The 18648-nt window shown below is 37.1% G+C and overlaps 1 protein-coding gene across 1 annotated transcript in view; it reads right to left on the bottom strand.

Moving 5' to 3' along the window:
- Positions 1-1818: 1818 nt before the first annotated feature.
- ASZ1 (ankyrin repeat, SAM and basic leucine zipper domain containing 1) overlaps positions 1819-18648 on the bottom strand; it is a 40570-nt gene continuing 23740 nt past the window's right edge. Inside the window, exons 8-13 of the mRNA XM_072871722.1 lie at positions 15770-15845; positions 15343-15399; positions 9606-9718; positions 4371-4476; positions 3821-3934; positions 1819-1965 (exon numbers count right to left, since the gene is read on the bottom strand). Of these exons, the coding sequence (XP_072727823.1) occupies positions 1819-1965; positions 3821-3934; positions 4371-4476; positions 9606-9718; positions 15343-15399; positions 15770-15845 (613 nt within the window). The remainder of the gene's footprint in view (positions 1966-3820; positions 3935-4370; positions 4477-9605; positions 9719-15342; positions 15400-15769; positions 15846-18648) is intronic.

The following is an 18648-nucleotide window of genomic DNA, read 5'->3' as shown; positions in this document are numbered from 1 at the left end:
AAATGCCTACCCACCTTCCCACTACCCCCAAAAACAATTAAAAAAAAGGAAAAAAAAAGGACCCCCCCCCCTCACCCAGCAGAAAAACCCAAAAGATGTTACATGTCAAATTTCTAGTAACACTTGTGAGCCATCCCATCACTGGGAACTGCATTTGAACTGTATTTTGAGCTCATTAGAGGAGTGCTGTGTATATATAAGGTTCCATATGTATGACAAGCAGCTAAAATCTGCACTTTACAGATTTTTGTATTTCCACGGATTTTTCCATTTCCATGGATTCTTCCTTTTGTGATATGCGTCTTGTTAGTTCAGGATTAATTATAAGGTAATATCAAGAAACAGAGAACTATTTTTTAAATTATTTCATTTTCTGTACTTTGCTGGTTCAAATCAGTATGCTGATAGTATGCGCGCTTCTCCACTTCCGCTGGTAGATGGTGGAGGGGGGGAATATAGCCTATCCCTTCTGACCTGAAGTTGGGAACAGAATGGGAAAAAAACCCCAACTTATGTTGTATTTGCCTCTGGCCTCATCACTCTGTAGGATGTTCCTTGCATTGAAGGAGAAACCTGGGAGGAAAGGAGGTAAAACAATTGCAATAACAAGGAAACATACTAACACCCAACATAGCTTTCTAAAACAAAAAGCAGAGAACAACTGTGACAGCAATTGGAGTAGAATTCAGGTTTTTATCTTCTCATTGTGAGTCTCTGGAGGGAACATCAAAGATTAAGACTCCACACAACATCTCTGAAAACAGAAGAAAGCTAAAGCATGACACACCCACTGAGGCTTGCGTTCTTGTAGACTGCTTCTGTTTTATTTTGATAGAAGAATGTCCCTTCAGAAACATTCAGCATTTTTACAGATGTTTACTGAAGTCTGCCAAAACATAACTGTGATTTGAATTACTTATATCAATTCCCTTTTTTCCAACATAGCTGGTTTGGTAACCAGATGAAAAACAGATATTAATATTTCACTGCAGAATTACAAACACCTTTTTAAGTGGAGAAAATATTAAGAAAAAATTACTCTAAACATGAAGCTGCTGCAGTGAAAGACCAGACCAAGAAAAACCACGCTGCTATGCCTTCTAAGTTGCTTGCATTATTATAGCAAAGGACTGCTATAATCCTTTTAATAGATGTGATGAATCTCTTAACAGAAGTAAGTATCCCTGAGGAAACAGATTTCAGGCATAATTTGAATATCATAGTTTAGTGGGAAATTACTTTTCAGGCAATGTGTAACAAGATCTCCACAGTCCTGTGATTGTGACAAAGAAAGAAAAGTATACCTCACCGGGAAGTTTTTCATATGATAGATTCGTATGAAAAACTGCAAGAGAAAAGATCTTTATCAACATAAAATTGCATGAGATACTTAAGATATTTTAAACCCTCCCAACCCCCAAAACACATGTGCATCATAAATGTTAAATATAAACATGTGATATGATCAGAATTATTTGCTTATGTTCACCTCTGAACAACAGCTAAAGGTAAAAATGAAACTAGTAATTAGTAAGTAATAATTACAGCTTTATGCCAAAAAACCCCAGCTTTGACAAGATTTTAGACCTGCAGTCTACACCAAAAATAATTTTGAAAAGAAAACCTTAATATACATTTAAGTAGCAGTTTTAATTTTTAATAACTTTATTTCTAGATCAAAGTACTTACTGGATGCAAATACTACAGATATGATGAGAAACTACACAAATTTGCACAACTTCAGCTCAGCTGCATATACTGAAGAGAAGCATAATGTGACCAAGTTTTCCAAAATTACTCATAGCACTAAACTTAAAGTCAGGTTTTCTTTACCACTAACTTAGCTATAAAGAAGAAAAAACCAAATCCAAGCAATGTTACCACTCCCATTTTTACTAATCTTTTTTCCAAGGTGAGTGCTTTTTCTGGAAGTTTCACTCGGCTGGGGTCATTCTTCTGTTCATGCTGAGGCAGATGTTAAGTTCATGTAAAAAGTGCAACAAAGAAAAAAAAAAGTTAGTGTGAAAGCTTCTTAAGTATGTGATAAAGTACCCAGACCAAAGAATCTGCATGCATCTAGGACTGATATTATTTCTTTCTCACTGTCTGTCTCTGTCCTACTTCAATTGAAATAGCTGTGTGCAAACCTTTATTTTATCTGATGCTCAATCATTCTGTAGTATGTATTAGAAAAACAAACTGTTTGTAAACAAACTTAATTCCTCAGGAGTAAAACACGCTGCTAATAGATGCTACAAAAACCTAGTAACAAAACGTTTAAACTCCAATGGTCAAATATTTTAACCAGAACTTTTGCCATTTAATTACCAAAACAACTGTTTATTCAAACAGCAAGTTAAATATGTAACAGATTAGACTTTCTTGAAATTAAAGGGAGAGTGGAAAGTACCTTACAAGTGCCTGCTCAAATACATGTTGAAGCTGAGTGGAGCCTTGTCATGAAGTGCAGCAGGGTTAGGTCCCAACTCCCTACTTAGTTTATAACGCTCAGAAGCTCATCTCATTTACCATGCTTTCAAAAATTATATGCTACAGACATAACATGTACTGCTGGCAAAGTCTTGTAATGACTAAGCTTAGCAAACAGTACTGAAGATTTTAAGGGAATTTATACAAACTTATTATCTAAGAGGTTTAACTGTTTCACTTAAATTGGCACCTTTCATAATAAATGTTTCAGTGCTCTATTCATTCAAGAGTGCCCCACCATAAATTAAGTAGCACAAAAATGTTTTGTATTAAAGTCTTCATCAGGTAAATTCATAAAACACTACAGTATTTAATAGAACAGGAATTACATTTTTTGAAGTAATTAGAAGGCTAATGTTTAACATCTCTGTTTAACACTGGGTACAGAGCCACTGTGCTTCATCTTGACAGCTATAAAACCTTAAGTACAGATGAGAGCAAAGTCAAGTGGCACCTAACTCAGATCCCCCCCAGCCCTTATAACTGGCCTGCACATATAGGAGGCACATATATACATACAACTGATTTCTGCATATGCAAAAAAAGTTAACACAAATAGATAAAAAGTTCTTTGCCACAACCTCAATCTATCTCTTAAATATATTTGGTGTTAAGTGATTTATTGGGAGAAGGCTGTTATATTACATTAAATTTACTTAAACTACAGGAAATTGCATTAGTAGCATTATACTCAAGGTCTGAGTTCCACATGGCTTCGTTCAGCAACAGATTCCTTTCTGACACTGATGCTCCATTTACTCTATCCCAGAGGCCATTCCTTTTACTAGCCTATTACTTAAAATGACCCCATCTGACAAGAGCGTGTCATTGTGTTGGTTTGAGAATGACTGATGTGGTGCTAACATCTAGCCTTGACCTCTCCCACCCTCTTCTTTTGTCACTCTGCAGAGTTATCTGGGATGCCTCCCATTCAATCCATAAAACTTTAGTATCTTCCTTGTGAGTCAATAATTCCAAACAAAAGATTCCTTAATTAAGAAGTAAGAGTGTAAGTATTCAGAGTGGCATTTACGCCGCAGTGGTTGTCCAAGAGCACGGGGATACATTCCACTTAATTCTTTCCTGTGTCAGAAAGAGAAAGATTGACTGTGCCTTCCTTTGGAGACTGCTCATGCTGCTGTGGAATATTCTAGATTATTTCTCATTCTGTCCATGGAATGGTGGAAGGGGAGAGGTAGATGCAATGTCCAAGCTACAGCTAAAGAGCCTGTGCCATACCAAGGTACGAAACATTTCACTGACGGATGTCACATTTGAGGTTGCACGCAGAAACGTGTACACAGTATTTAATAGCCTCATTCGCACATACCTTCTCCACCAGGTCCTTCAGTTTGGTAACTTCTTCTCCCAGCTTTTCAACACTGCAAATCAAGTCTTTGCAGACTTCAATAAAACTTTCAGTCGGTGCCCATTGCAGCACTATCTGTTAAAAGTGACAGTTATTTGCCAGAATCACTGTAGATTATAATTTAATATTCTTTAGTTAATGTATCATAAAAGACAGTGTCAGAAAAAGTTTGTAACTGCATTTATGCTGGGTTTTCATTGTTCAATTTATGCACAACATGATCTACTACTCTTTATCAGCCTTTGTGAGAACCTTCTGTCATCTTAACTTCCCTATCAGCAGAAACACAAAGAAACAGATCTATCTCCTTTAATTGGGTGGCTTAACTTTTTGAAATAAATTACTAAAAAAAAAAGTGTCCTTTAGAGAAAGAACATTAGATAGCTCTATATAACTACACAATAATCAAGATGGTTGATGAGTATTCATATTTTTCATTTTACAAGATAGAATAATATTCTAGAATAGAATAATATATTCTAAATCAATCTTTCTTTCTTTGGTTGAATACCTTGTGAGAATTTTTGAGGAAATGCTTATTCACTGTCTGCACAGGAACAGTCAGCTTACTGCACTCTTTATTCAACTTCTGAAGAAACTTGAGGAATTCATCTCCACTACAAAAATAAAGTAATATTCTGTTATTTGTTAATGGCTGTAACTTTTTGCAAGCTAAGTATTATCTATGCATTTTCAACATTGGTTAGTGAGTGAATCAGACATGCAGTTTCATTGCATTAAAAAAAAAAAATCCACTGTCATTTTAACACAGGGTAGTTAAACACTACATTTAACACCTTAGCCAGGTTCCCCCCCTTCCTTTTGGAAGGACAGCAAATCATTAAGTTATCTGGAATATTCATCTAGTAAGACGCACTGAAAGCTGAAAAAGTGTCACCCAAAAGCTTTTCGGAAACATTCTATTAACCTCCACTTTCGTTTCTAACTCTCATCAATCCTGTATTATCAATGAAAACATTTCATTACCTGCTGCATGAGTAATTTTGTAACACACTATGCATAACTGCAACACTATTTTCCTGTGCATGCTGTACAGACCACAATCTTGCAACACCATAAGCAGAGAATTTATAATCAATTTTATGCTGACATATCAATATTCCTGACCTGCAGCTTACATTTTTGAGGAAGATGTGGGGAAAAAAAAAATCTGGCTAGGACTGAAATGACTAGGTTAGAGTCATTTAGTCTCCAGCATAGTGGAAGAAAGAAGAATCCAATAATACTGACTTGGCCCCTGGATCTGGAAATACATTCCTCAAAGCCTAAAATATCTGATGTTATCTACTTTGAAGAAAATTTATACTTAGTGGTCAAATACAAGCAGGAAGATAACTCTGAAAATTAGTTTGATCAGTATTGCCAAAGAGTGGAGAAAAGGACAGAAAAATTTAACAGACTAATTTCAATGCTAAGTTTCTAGAGCTTCCATGTGACACTCAGTGAATTTATTTTACCGTAAGCCTCAGAGAGTGTTAGTTGTAAGTCATGGTGCTGGCCAGAAAGTTGTTGCCATTGACCAGGCAGAGGAGAAGGCGGGCAAGGAAGAAGATCATTTGTTTTTACAGAGTGAGCTCTCAAACCCTGAAACTCCTGAGAAGTGCCTGTATTTCCAGTAGGAAAGTTTCCACTAGCTATAAGCCATTCAGGTGAATAACAAGCAGGGCCAAAACAAGAGACAATTTTAAGTTCCTACTGCAGGACTTCCTGTTATATTTATGGGAGGATATGAATAAATTAATTCAGACCCCAACATTCCTCTTTTCCCTAGGGATAGGGCAATCTGCTACTAAACCTAAATGCAACGTTCTCATGCCACCTTACTTCCTGCTGCTTCTGATGGCAAAAAGGTATACATGAAATTTGCCAAACAGCTAAACTAAGCTACATGCCAGTGTGGTGCAAGTATCTAAACAGAGACTGAATTTAGCCCATAGAGTGTTTTCCTTCAACTTTGGCACAAGATCATTAGTGAGCAAAGTTTCCACCACTGCTCAGGACATCTGTGATTTGCAACACTGCTGAGCTGTTAAGACTTTAACACTTAAAACAGAAATCTATAGAAGCATCAGTAGTGATGCTGGAGGTTAAAAACCAAGACTGTTCATGGTTTTTATGAAGATGGGGAAGTACGAAAGCCTATTAGGTTGTTTTTATAAAATAAATTATTTATTTCAGAACAATATAACTGAACTGAATATTTAGAGTAAAAAAACAAACACTAAACAAAATAATCACATCTGGAGATAGTCTGAAAGTTTCTCCCACGTTACTACAGTCAAGCCATGCTCATGAAAATTTCCTTCTACTTACAAAGAGAACTTTTTAGCTGGCTAGGATCAGTTATGGCACCTTCTGTGTTTTGTCACAAAGGAAATTATTTTTAGGAATTCTGGAAGGATTCTCAGCAAAAATAAAGTATGTCATGGGCATGAAATGGGGAGGAAAAAAAAGGAAAAGAAAAACATTTATACTTCTCATACTTCTGTGTTATACCAATAATAGTTCTTAAAAAACATTTTCATATAATTTTGTATCTGTTGCAGTGACATGTTCTTATATTTGTAAATGGAATAACGTTTTCAAAAAATAATCACTTTTTAAAAGAATTAATGCCTGTCAAAACATCAGTGGCTAAACAGTGCTAGACACTCTGTGAGTTTATAATCAATCAGTTCAACATTTTCTACTATGTTAGTTTTTCTATGACTTAATGACTGATTTTCCTTCTCACAGAATGACTTTGAACAAGTGGGAAGTAAAATCTTGATATAATAGCATGTAAACATAGCCTATGATTTTAAGTCTCCAGGTCAGATTCCTAGAATACATGTCAAGCCATTTTCTAGAAAATGATGCAGTGATTGCCATAACTGAAATGCTGTCATATTTTGTGTACTTCAATCTTTAATCAATCAATTATTATCTGATTTTGAGAACTATATATGATCTAAACCCAAACTGTATTAGGAATTTCGTATGTCACTGGTGTGTGAGACTGTACTGGACATCATGGGGTTTTTTATTATATTTGGCCACACATGCAGTGTGAACTGTTAACTTTTCGTGTTTCTCCACTTATTCCCTCTGTTCAAATTTTTAAGCTGTTATGCTTGAATGTATATACCAAACACCACTACGGACCAATCTGAAAAAAGCATACGTTTCTAGTACAAAAATGCATGAAGCTTAAACTAGGCAAAGTTCTCTTAAACTGCAGCTAATTATCCTTTGCTGAAGAGTCAACATCCTTTTTAAAGGTGCCCAACTTGGACAGCTAGACACCCAGATGCCTGGCCTAATACCTCAGCTCAGCAGCAAAGCCTCTACTTTAATAGAAACAGCTCAGGTGCTGTTGGAGTATTTATGGTGTATACATATCATACTGGTTTGTACTCTCTTGCGTGCTGGAACTTAGTTTTTCAGTCTTACAGCACATGTACAGGTTTGCACCTGGATTCTCTTCTGGAAGTGCACAAGTACTTGTTTTGATGGAGAAATATCCTCACAGACTAGAAGCAGCATCAAGGTCCTCTATTAGGACATGAACACTCTGCTCTCCCAGCCCACGTCAGTCTTTCAAGAGGCTACCCAAATGCCTTGCACATCCTCCCACATCCCACAGCTCAAACTTGGCATCATGCTGCAAAAAAATGTACCTCAAGCAGGCTGCAAAGCCTCTTTAGTATAAACACAGTAATGGAAACAGATAGAAGCACAGCGCCAGCATCAGGAGCAATCAGTATATGCAAGAATGACTAGACGGGAGCAGAGTACATACTAGACAGACTCACGTAACCAAGGCACAAAAGACAACGATAAGGCAGGACCACATCATGACATGACTGCCAATACACAGTATCAGTGCAATTCAGCTGCCTCCAAAGGATGGTGACATGTACAGAATGAACTTGAACCCAAGCACATTCTTCAGTCCAATGAACAACACAACTAACGAAGAGCCTAGCCTTATGGTACCCAAATAATGCAGACAGCCCTCCCCAGTATTTTGGAGAGGGAAGAGATACCTAACAGAGTAGCAGCACAGCTGTCAGGTCACTAGTCAAGAGGGAGATACACACACTTTAAAGAGGAACTAAATCCTTACTTTTCTGGACAGTAGAAAGTTATTTAATGAGTAGACTGGATGCAAGGAGGAGTTTTTTCCCCAGTACTACTCTAGCCAGGCCACTGCAAACAAGGCAACACAATACTATGCAAATGGTGGTGGTGGGACTGGAAAGAAAGAAACAAGCACAGAGAAGCTAACTTACTAGTGATGCAGCTACAGCATGAGGAAAGAGCAGTATCTCCAAACACGTCTTCTCTAAGTTAAACAAACACAGTTCACCTGACTAAAGCCTCTGAAAAGCAAGCGAGTTTTCTGTCCAAGTCCATTTCTAAAACATTTGCAAATTAAAATATCAAACTAATCCTATTTTCAGCAGCAATTCTTCTATAGTTCTGGGAAGTAAAAAGAGGAGAGATATGAGCACAGAATCTAAATTCAAGTCTAGATCTCTCTTCTGGAAAAAACTGAATTTATACAACAAAATAGAGGCTAAGAGGTTTAAGAAATCTTAAGACACCTTTGCACTTACTATAGCTTTCATTCTTCTTTTTGTGCTGGATGTGGAGAGTCCTCTACCAATGCTTAGGGGACTGATGAAGTTTAATAAGGTTGCTGAGGGATGTTCCTCTCAGCTCAGGCCTGGCTTTCATGGGACTGCACAAGACTACACTAGAAGTATGAGAGGTATTGCACAGCTGATGCTTAAGGCTGTAAGAAAGAACCTATAATGGGAAAAATATCAAGTTGGAATGGAAGTTTGAAGGAGTAACACTTTCTTAAAAACAGTTTCCTTATAAACCTATTTCTACTGATACATATAATCTATGATAAGGAAAATATCTTATGAAGTTCTTCATTTGTAATACAAAAAATCAGGTCTTTTAGAAGCCAGTTAAAACTTCTTCCAGTGGAAGAGAAAAACAAGAAAAAAATCCTGAATCTATACAGAAGTCACATTTATGATTTAAGATAGACATGTACAAGTAATTAATTTATCAGTTGAAAATTAAAGCCCTATGCAGAAATTATATGCATCTCTCCCTTCCACACATCTTTTTATTGCATCTTACAATCAGACAAATTTGATTGCAAGACTAACAGAGCCTGCCTTGTCTACAGACACAACGGGGAATTACAGAGACCACATCATGTGGGGTTTGTAAGGGTCCATGACGCTCTTGAAGCATGGGGAAGCAAGGAGGGCAAGACCCCATTTCCATGGAGAAATGAAAAAATCTGCTCACTGAAGCCTATCAGAGAAATTAAAGAAGGAGTTAATACTGGAGCCCAAGAAGCCAGTTTCAGAGTTTATGATATGAACACAAGGTAGTGAAAACCCTGCACAGCAAGGCCATGAAACCCTGTCTGAGGTACAAAGAAAAGAACTCATCACTCAAAAAGCTAGCCAAAGTAATGGCATATCATGGCAATATAACCCATAAACAGATTCCTACAACAGGAATCTATGCTTCCAACTTCCTGTACAAAACACACCTACCACCAGCCCTCACAATCCACTAACTGGCGTACTCTCATGAATGCTATGCATAGGATAAGGTGTGAGAGAATTTTACCTTTGAGCTACAGAAAACAATGCAGTCACCTTAAATAGTTCATATTTCACTTCTATTTCCTTAGATGTACAGTTAATACCTCAATTCCAGCTTCATCACTTCAGGGAGGTCTCCAATTCTTATTTCTTCTACTTGTAGCTCATTAACAGCATCTAGGAGTTTCTGTTGATCTCCAGGATTTGTAATGCCAATCTAAATTTAAAGAGTAATTCCAAATACAATTTACTTTTAATACTTATTAGACATAACAGTATAGTACCATTTATTGTGCGAGTTTCTAATTATTAAGAGTCAAAAGAAGTTGCTTTTAAGTTATTGCAACCAACTACCATGTCTGTAAGTGCCAAAGGAAAAAATGAAACCACAGAAATTATTCAATGACGCAAAACAAAATTACAAGAGCTGAGGAAAAGCCAAACTGAAATTGCACAGGATACTCAGAGAAGCCATTTAAGGTTTCTTGAAAAATTAGTAGCAGTTTTTATAAGTACCCCTGTGTTGTCAGGATGTTATGCTCACCTATTTCAGAATCATCTCAGTCATCTCTCATAGCAATGCTGGTGATACAGCATTAACTCAGAAAGAAAGAGCAGAAACTATCAAATCAGCATCAAATGGAGAATTTTACAAAAAGAGGCCTGATTTTAAGAAGGGCTTTTACAAGCTTTTGGGTGTGTATTTTTTTCCAGTTAGAGAAACTGGTCTCATAAGATATGGTACCTCTTTCTAAAACCTTATTTTCTTATAGAATCTCATGTAAAAAATAAGTTACTTCTACAAAGAAATCTAGTTGATTCATACTACCTCCAAAAACCCATAAATGATCAGAAACTAGTAGAGAGAGAGAGAATATGATCTGTTAAAAAGACATTCAGCTGGATGTTTCTACCATGGAAGAGCCTGTAAAAGCAGCCTTTTTATATATCCGAAGGACAGCATACTTAAACTCAGAATAGATTTCTTGCCTCAAATTAAGACCAAGCCTAAATACTACGCGACATCAGCTTATACAGTCCCTAAGCTCAAATCAGTTCATCTTCTATACTCTTGGCTAATGCTGCAAACAACAACAGAAAAGTTCTGAAGTGTTCACGGCTTTTTGTCTTTTTTAGCTGAAGAAAAGCACAAGTTTCTTCAGAAGATATACACTATGTAACTGATGTTCTCCAAGTGATGCCTGGGACAGAAAACATTGTCAGCTGTGTTATCCATCAGCTATCTCAGATTAAAATTTAACTCATATTTAAATCCTAGGGTGAAAGTTTTCTTGCAGAACACTTAAACAAAGAAAAAAAAAAGTCCATTTTTTAAAAGGGAAGTGCTTCTGTGGCACATTCAATACTTTTCCTTGCTCATCTAACAGGCTGCTGTGCAACACAGGACTTCTGATGTTCGCACCCCTAAGGATGCTTCTCCACACAAGTGGAAAAAACCTCATAATGCCAGCTCCAAGTATGACTTTGTTCCTAACTCTCTAGCTGAGTACCTGGACTCAGCAGGAGTGGACCACTCTGGAATTTGAGACCACCAGGATCCCACAGTCTCCAAAGCTAGAACATATGGGGCTCTCACTGATGTTCTGAGGACCTGAAGTTCCCTGTTGCAGCCTCAGAAATCTGTAAGATGTTAGTGTTTCTAGTCTCCCAGCTTTCTGTAATTATTGCAGAAAGAATTTTGAATGAACAGCTGACAATACATATCAGATCAAAATGCCAGGCAGTCTCTCTTCCTCGGATGGTGCCGAGCAGAAATTCTAAGGAAGAGAAGGTGCCTAAAGAAATGCTTGTTCTGACTCCCAGCGTTCATCATGGCTCCATAAAAGTCCTCCACGTTGTCCACCAGATGTTCAGAAATCACAGGTAACTGTAACTATGGGCTCACAAGTGTGTCTTTAAACATTTCAAAACCACATTATAAGTCTACAGACAAGTAAGTTCTTCAGTAATGTAAAATCCCAACAAGATTAATTGGGAGTTTAACTACAGGTGTTAAGAACTTTTGAGTTTCCAATACATTGCCATGGGTACCTGAACAAATTGTACTAAAGTCTCTTCGGTAAACATCACTAGCAGCCTTAAGAGAGAAAGATCTGGGTTTCCTAGAAATAATTTGCTTTACTTATGTCGAGCTATAAGTTTGCTCTATTTATTAGTTCCCAGGTTTGCCTTGTGCAGTCCTATCTGGTATGAACTAATGTTTTCTTAATGCTTACAAAGCATTACAGCAGTCATTTCATGACGCAGAAGCAAGGTGATTTATACAAGAGCAGCAAGTTTATTTTTAATTATAATTAACAAATGAAATGAGCTCTTCCAAGGACAGAATGGCAGTTATTTTTGAATATTAAAACTATCTTGCTTAAAGCAGGAACTATTGTGAAGACTGGGATTGCTTTTGACTCCATATTCTCATTCCTGGAACAAGCAAGTCAGGATACAACTTTCTGACCAGCATAGGAGGAAGAAGTTGTACTTTGTTTCCTTATAAATAAAACATAATTTCATCCTTCTGCAAATGGATCAGTGACTGAGCACCAACACATCTTGAAGATATGGTTTAGGAAGTAAGGAATGTGATAAAGTCATCATAGATAAAGCCTTCCACCACCACAGTAAGTCTGAATTCAGAAGTGCTAGGTGCAGAACTTAGAAAGCAGATAGACCAGTCCAAACTATTTCCCAAAGCAGACATATTTTCCCTTTCTAGACCATCTCTGCTGAATGTGAGGGTTACTCAGAACCTGACTATTCATGCAACGATGAATGCAGGGAACAAGCACAGTGCAAGAAGACTTTCTTCCTTATGGATAAGCAAGCTTTTAAGCTGTTGTTGGTTCAATTACACTCTGCAGTCTAAATAATGCAAATATTATTGTGAAGTGGCCATATGTTTAAGAATGCACAAGTGTTATACAAGAATTTGCTTATATCTGTAAACCAGACAGTGTGCAGTCTAGTTTTTTATTTTAGGCACATCAACTCTAACAACATCTGTTTTATTCTTTACTTAAATAAATAAATAAATAAAAACCCACCAACCCCTGAAAATCCATGCCCCAAACTCATGCTCTAGCATCAACATGACTTTTTTGTCATCCTTTAGATGGAAAGAAAAGAAGAGGTGAATAACGGATTGCCTCGACACGTGGAAGATGACATACTTCTCAGATAAAACCAGTGAGGTTATGCATGAACACTTACATCCTTGCTATCTTGCCAAAGTGGCCACTATTTTTAATAACTCGACAATTTTCTGCCAAATATTAAATGCCTTTTTGCAGGGAGGGGTGGCAGAGCAAGGAGAGTCCTGGAACTGTGATATGGAAGCACACAGACCAGATAATTCTCTAATGATGAAGTTAAACTCCTGGGTTATATTTTTAATTTTGATGTGTCAAATTTTCATGATGCATTCTCAAATCCAGATCAGGATACCGATTTCTCTTATTCTAAACTAATAAACATGTGAGAAAGAAAACATCTTAGTCCTAAATGCATCAAGAAGTAAAATGACTTCTGTTGCTATCTTGTGAGACAAACGCTCAAAATAACCAGATAAAAAAGATCTGAGTGTTACGAGTAGCACAGAATCAGACAAAAACCTCCAAATGTTGAACAGACATGTTCCAGTATATTGAACAGACTTGTCTCAGTACGAAACAGTTTATAAGCTTAAGGAATGCAAGGATTTCAGCTTGAAAGAGTCATTGTTTAGGCTCTGTTGTAGAATACAGATAAAGATATTTACAGAGAAAATATCTTTCTGATATTGTTTGATGGAGGAAAGTGTATCATGTTAGTGACAGGATTTCTCCCCAGTTCTCTGGATACAAAGCAGCTTCGTTCAGAGGCATCCATCAGAGGTCATCATTAATCTTGGTAGTAATAAGATCCAGGCTCTTTAAAAGAGCTGGCTGTTAGTTGAAGATCTGCCATCACACTAAAAACTTTCAACTCTGGAGTTACGAGGGAACAGATTAGATCTGTTCTATCAGGAGTGTGGGGAGAAACTGTTAGTAGAGCTCTAAAACTAGACTGCATCAAGAATTTAGGATAACTTATGAAGTGCTAATAAGCCAGGAGCGTTGTATCATATTTTAAATTCTCAACTGAAGACTCACTAATTAATTTATGTCCATGTACAAAACATGACTTATTTTCCAGGAACTGTTTCCTGCTGTTGTAGAGCTAAGAGGCAAAACAATTCTGTTCCTATAGATAATATCTTCCTGTGCAAGAGCAGCTGATCCATGTATTTATTTTGGTTTGTCCAGAAAAGCCCTCTTCATAACAGGGAGCCCCAAATATGTTAGAACACTGAAACAGAAGTTATCAGTTTGTGTGAAATCATACCTCTTCAGTGAAGGAACCATAAGGCTTAATTCACTGAAGTCCACAATTCTCTCCCCTTCCCCCAATGTCCCCTGGACAAAACCAAGTAATGATGACAACATCAAAACAGGTGATCAACATGAACATACACTCAGTCAGATTTGCAGTTTAATGCAATCACAATCAAGACAGCAGCTCACACAGTGATGAGAAGAAAGCCACAAAAAAACTCCTTTAAGAGCAAAATTCCTGTCAACGGGGCTTTAGGATTCATATAATGCCCACACCAGGAAGCTGTCCAAAGGGCATGATCCTGAGGCTTCAGAAAAGCAGTAACGTCAGAACACGCTGACATGCCTTATAATATTTAGGTCTAAGTGAATTCTTAAAAATCTCTTCATCGCCAAAGCTCCCTATATGTGCACCCTCTGAGAATACGGAATTACTTCTGAGCTCTGCCAAAACATGGAAACTCTACTCAGTTACAAGACAAAACTTCAAGCAAAACATCCTTGTGACACCGACTCTGAGGGAATATTAACATCTATGCAAACGTTGGTTCCAGTTGCTAGAACACATGCCTCCTTGGTACCAGAATAGAGGGAAAAAAGCTGACACTGAGGACATGGCTAGCATCAGTAGCAGGGAGCAGGACTGAAGCAGCTACAGACCAGGTACAGACTGTTCAGAAGAATCCTGCAGCCTGAAGTACTTACATTGTTCCAAGGAGACTCCTATAATTGGATTTTATTATGGCATCCTCCTGTAAGCACAGGAAGTCTTTCATTTCCCACAGGAATAATTTCAGTGAAGACTAAGGAAAAGCAACCACCTTATCTCAACTGGAAACTGAAACCTTGTAATAACGCATCATTTACTCCTGGATAACAGCGAAATACCAACCTTCCTAGCTGCAGTAAACTGTAAGAAACCAAATCTTCCCTCCTTCTCTTTTTTTTTTCCCTCATATCCCACACAGGTTTGTGTGGGATATGGGATTCCACAATGTAAGAGAGCTCTCATTTTTCCAACAGAAATTACCACCTGACAAAGGAAGACCACATTTAAAGTAGTTGTTTAGGATTATCTACTGCTAATCCTAGCACCGATTTCCTTTCAGGGAAAACATACTTAAATACTAAAAATGGTAACAACTTAAATTTAAAATGGAATTATTTCCTGCTCATCCCAACTCCCACATCATTGCAGCAAAGAAATACTGGAGACTTCCACTTCATAGTCAGTTCTAGGCAGAGAAGATGAAAGAATTCAACTCACAGAATTCAAGGCTGATCTGTGGGATTACAATACTTTAGAAAAGGTCTGTCTATATTCACATTAAAAATTAAAGAAGTTGCAGAAGATTCTGAAAACAGATCTTAAAAAACAAAAGTCTTACAAGGCTAGACATTTATAAAGAGAAGAGATTAAAAACATTTAAGAATGAGGAGAGAACTAAGTTAAGTTCTAAAGCAGTAAACTAACCTGTATTAACTCATCCTTTTGCATAATCAGAAGTTGTCTTAAAGCTATATCTCTTTCCTGTATAAAACAAAAGGTTTTCTACCATCAAAAAGAATTTCAGAAGAAAACAGTTTTCACTTAATTTTTTTCACTTATGTTTTACTTCAGTTCTCAGAAACAAAAACAGCTACGCAATGAAAGAGTTCTCTAGTTTAGAAACACAACATTGTGACTAATGCACATAATCAAAATTAAGCAATCCAATCCAGTCCATTGGAGTTTAACCTAACACTATATATATAAACTTCTGTTTAATACATTTATTTGAATTAATTTGATAAATTTATTTGAATTAATATACTAATAGTGATAGAACTTTTTTTGATGCTGTAGGTGCATTTTGTTTTCATGGATTACTTTACAGATAGCAGATACACCACAAACTTACCTTCAATAATCCTATTATGTGTTCTAGACCAAGACCATGTAAAAACACTTCCATGTCATCAAAAGTTGAATATGAACTGTAAATGTAATTAATGAAATTTGAGATTAAAATAGTGGAAATTAAAAAAAAAAAGACATCCAGAACAAAATACTATAGAAAAGCTCCCCAGACAAAGCACTGGGGAGCAACCTAAAGTTGTACACACCTACTGATGAAGTAGTATCTCATAAGCATCATGGGATACAATTTAATCTATCAAAATTTTATAAATGGCTTTTCTGTCTAATGAGTTGAACTGAGCCTAAAGGGAATGATATCTCATAAATAAATGTCATTTTAAGTAGCAAAATGTTCCAACTGAACCTTAAAGTTGGGCTGCAAAAGCCTGAAAAATTTGGAAGTGGGGTTAAGGAAGATAACTGTGTATTCTTATCAGATAAGAGTCATATAAATTGGATTCAGCCCACAACTGTTACCCTTCCAGTTCCATTTAAACCAAAAAAGGTTATCAAGAAAACAGGAATGGCCATAATTAAAGATAGTGGAAATCAGTCTGGGAAGAAATTTGTTGTCAGAGCACTACTGTTCAGAAGGTAGACTGAGGAAGCAGTATAACCCACTGCAGGTTCAGAGTTTAACATTTATAAACAAAGGTAAAATATCAATTTTGATTCCCCACCCTACCAAAAGATATAAAAATATAAGGGGAAAAATATCTAAACAGCTTTCAACAATCAGATGAACTACTGTAATGAACAGAACTAAACCAAAAAGCAAATTGTACAAAATGCAGAAAGGATTACTGCAATTGCTACAGCAAATCCTTTGCCAAAACCCCGAGTTAAGACATAGTTTGCTCCGTCTTATTGTAGGCCCCAAAATGAAAGTTTGCCCCCTTTTCACATCAAAGACTTAAAGAGCTCATATTAAAATTTGTTAAAAAAAAAAAAAAGGCAAACTGCCCCTCCTCCAAACCCAAAACAAACCTCTCTGAAAATTGTTCTGAATACATAAGAAAATATTTCAGGTTTGCACATTGAGAATCTTGCATTCCGGGATTTCTGGTATTTAAGTATACTTATCCGTTTATGATGATGGACACCTTAAATCACATATGAAGGAGTCTATGCAACTTCCACACTGTAACAAGTCAATAATTCCATGATCATGCCTTCTACCAGCAAGCAAAATATAAAAATAGTTTAAAATTATTTTAATAGAGTTTAAAGCCACCATCCTTACCATGAAGTTGTGTAGAATTGTGTTATCCTCTGCCTGATTCCTTCCCGCTCAACACACAGACAGCAACAACCAGTCTTTGAAGTAAGCAATTCACATATACATCCAAACATTTTATGTACAGGAAATGCCCCTCAACTGGCAAGAAGAGACAGTGTGTGAATGACCTCCGGTGATGAAATCTTCTTCTTAGGCATTCAAAGTGCCCAATCTGCAAAGGTTTTGGGAGTCCTTGGGTAACTCAAGACTTTTGGTTCTGCTAAAGGTGCAAGGAAAGGACATTTCTTCCCAGGATCAAAGAAAGGGCTATTCAGCATCCAGACAATGACTTGAAAGCCCTTGAACCAGAAAAGGACCTAATCCAGGAGCTGAAGAAAGCAAATTCCTGACAGGTATGTGCATTTCCTTGTATAGTCCAGGGCTCTGGAGCCAGGACAATTGTCTAATTAGGATGGCAGACAGCAACAACTGAAGCTACACTCACTACCTAAGGATGACAATAGAATGGCAACAGCAAGAACGACAAGTTATACTCACTGACCCTGCACGGTGGGGCACAATTGATACCCAGGTGATGCCTTAGGAGCAACTGAGAGAACAGGGACTTGAGAAGGCAATTGGCAACGCCTGTGATGAAAATTATGCAGGCAAATGGCAGGAAGGAGCCATCCAGCTCAAGGAACTATGATGGAGTAAACACAGGTATCAGTGTACCTCTTGGCTATCACTAGATGAAAAAAAACAACTCATTAGGGGGTGGGTATGTGTGTTTGTGGAAATGGATAAGCTATAGTTGTAAGAATAGACGTTTAACAGCCAGACATCTGGTATACTCCAGGGGACTGTTTCCTGAAACCAAGAGTTCCACTAATTACCAGAAATGCTCAAAGTTATGAAACACGAGAACTAGCTATTGTTAATATAAAAATCCTTGAGCTTGACAGAAATGCCTGCTCATACAAACAAATCAGTTGCTCATCTGATGCAGAGAAAACCACTAGAGGTTAGAAAAAGAACACTGAAACATTGGGAAATCCAAGAACCCCAAGAATTACCTAATACAGAATTACATTTGCATAGCTAGACATCTGGCTGCCACAAAGTATTTTAAGTGGGCTTCAGGATTTCAGTGTCTTATTTTAAAAGCTTGTCAAGATTACTCAGACACTGGTAGAATGTCTTCTAGCCACCGTCAGGCTTCAATAGCACTAAATCCATTTGGATAACTGCTGCATAGTGTTACTTTATTACCTTATACCAGAAAAAGCCTGGGAAACTTCCTAAATAACCTAAACCTATTAAAAAAAAAAAAGAGAGACATCTGTTCTAACACTGAGGTCATTAAGTACAGACTCTATCTAGAAGTATGAATCTTTGTGAAGAGTACTAGAAGACCAATCTATTTAAAAGAATGTCACCTTCATGGCAAGTGTACAGGGACTCAAAAGATGATCCCCAAGGAGAAGAGAGATCCCATGGGAGACCTGGTTCATAGACAAGGAGATATGCCCAGAACAATGCCATCAGGAATCTATGTGTAGTAAGATGCAAGAACAGAGAGGACAGCATAGACAGTTGATTTTACCATGCAAAAATCTGCTCCCCTCTGCTCCAACAAGTACCTCTGAGATGACTGTGGC

Source organism: Ciconia boyciana, chromosome 1 (genome assembly GCF_034638445.1).
Source record: "Ciconia boyciana chromosome 1, ASM3463844v1, whole genome shotgun sequence".
NCBI classification, from domain to species: domain Eukaryota; kingdom Metazoa; phylum Chordata; class Aves; order Ciconiiformes; family Ciconiidae; genus Ciconia; species Ciconia boyciana.
Note: the sequence above shows the minus strand (reverse complement) of the source record. Positions and strands in the feature narration are given on the sequence as shown.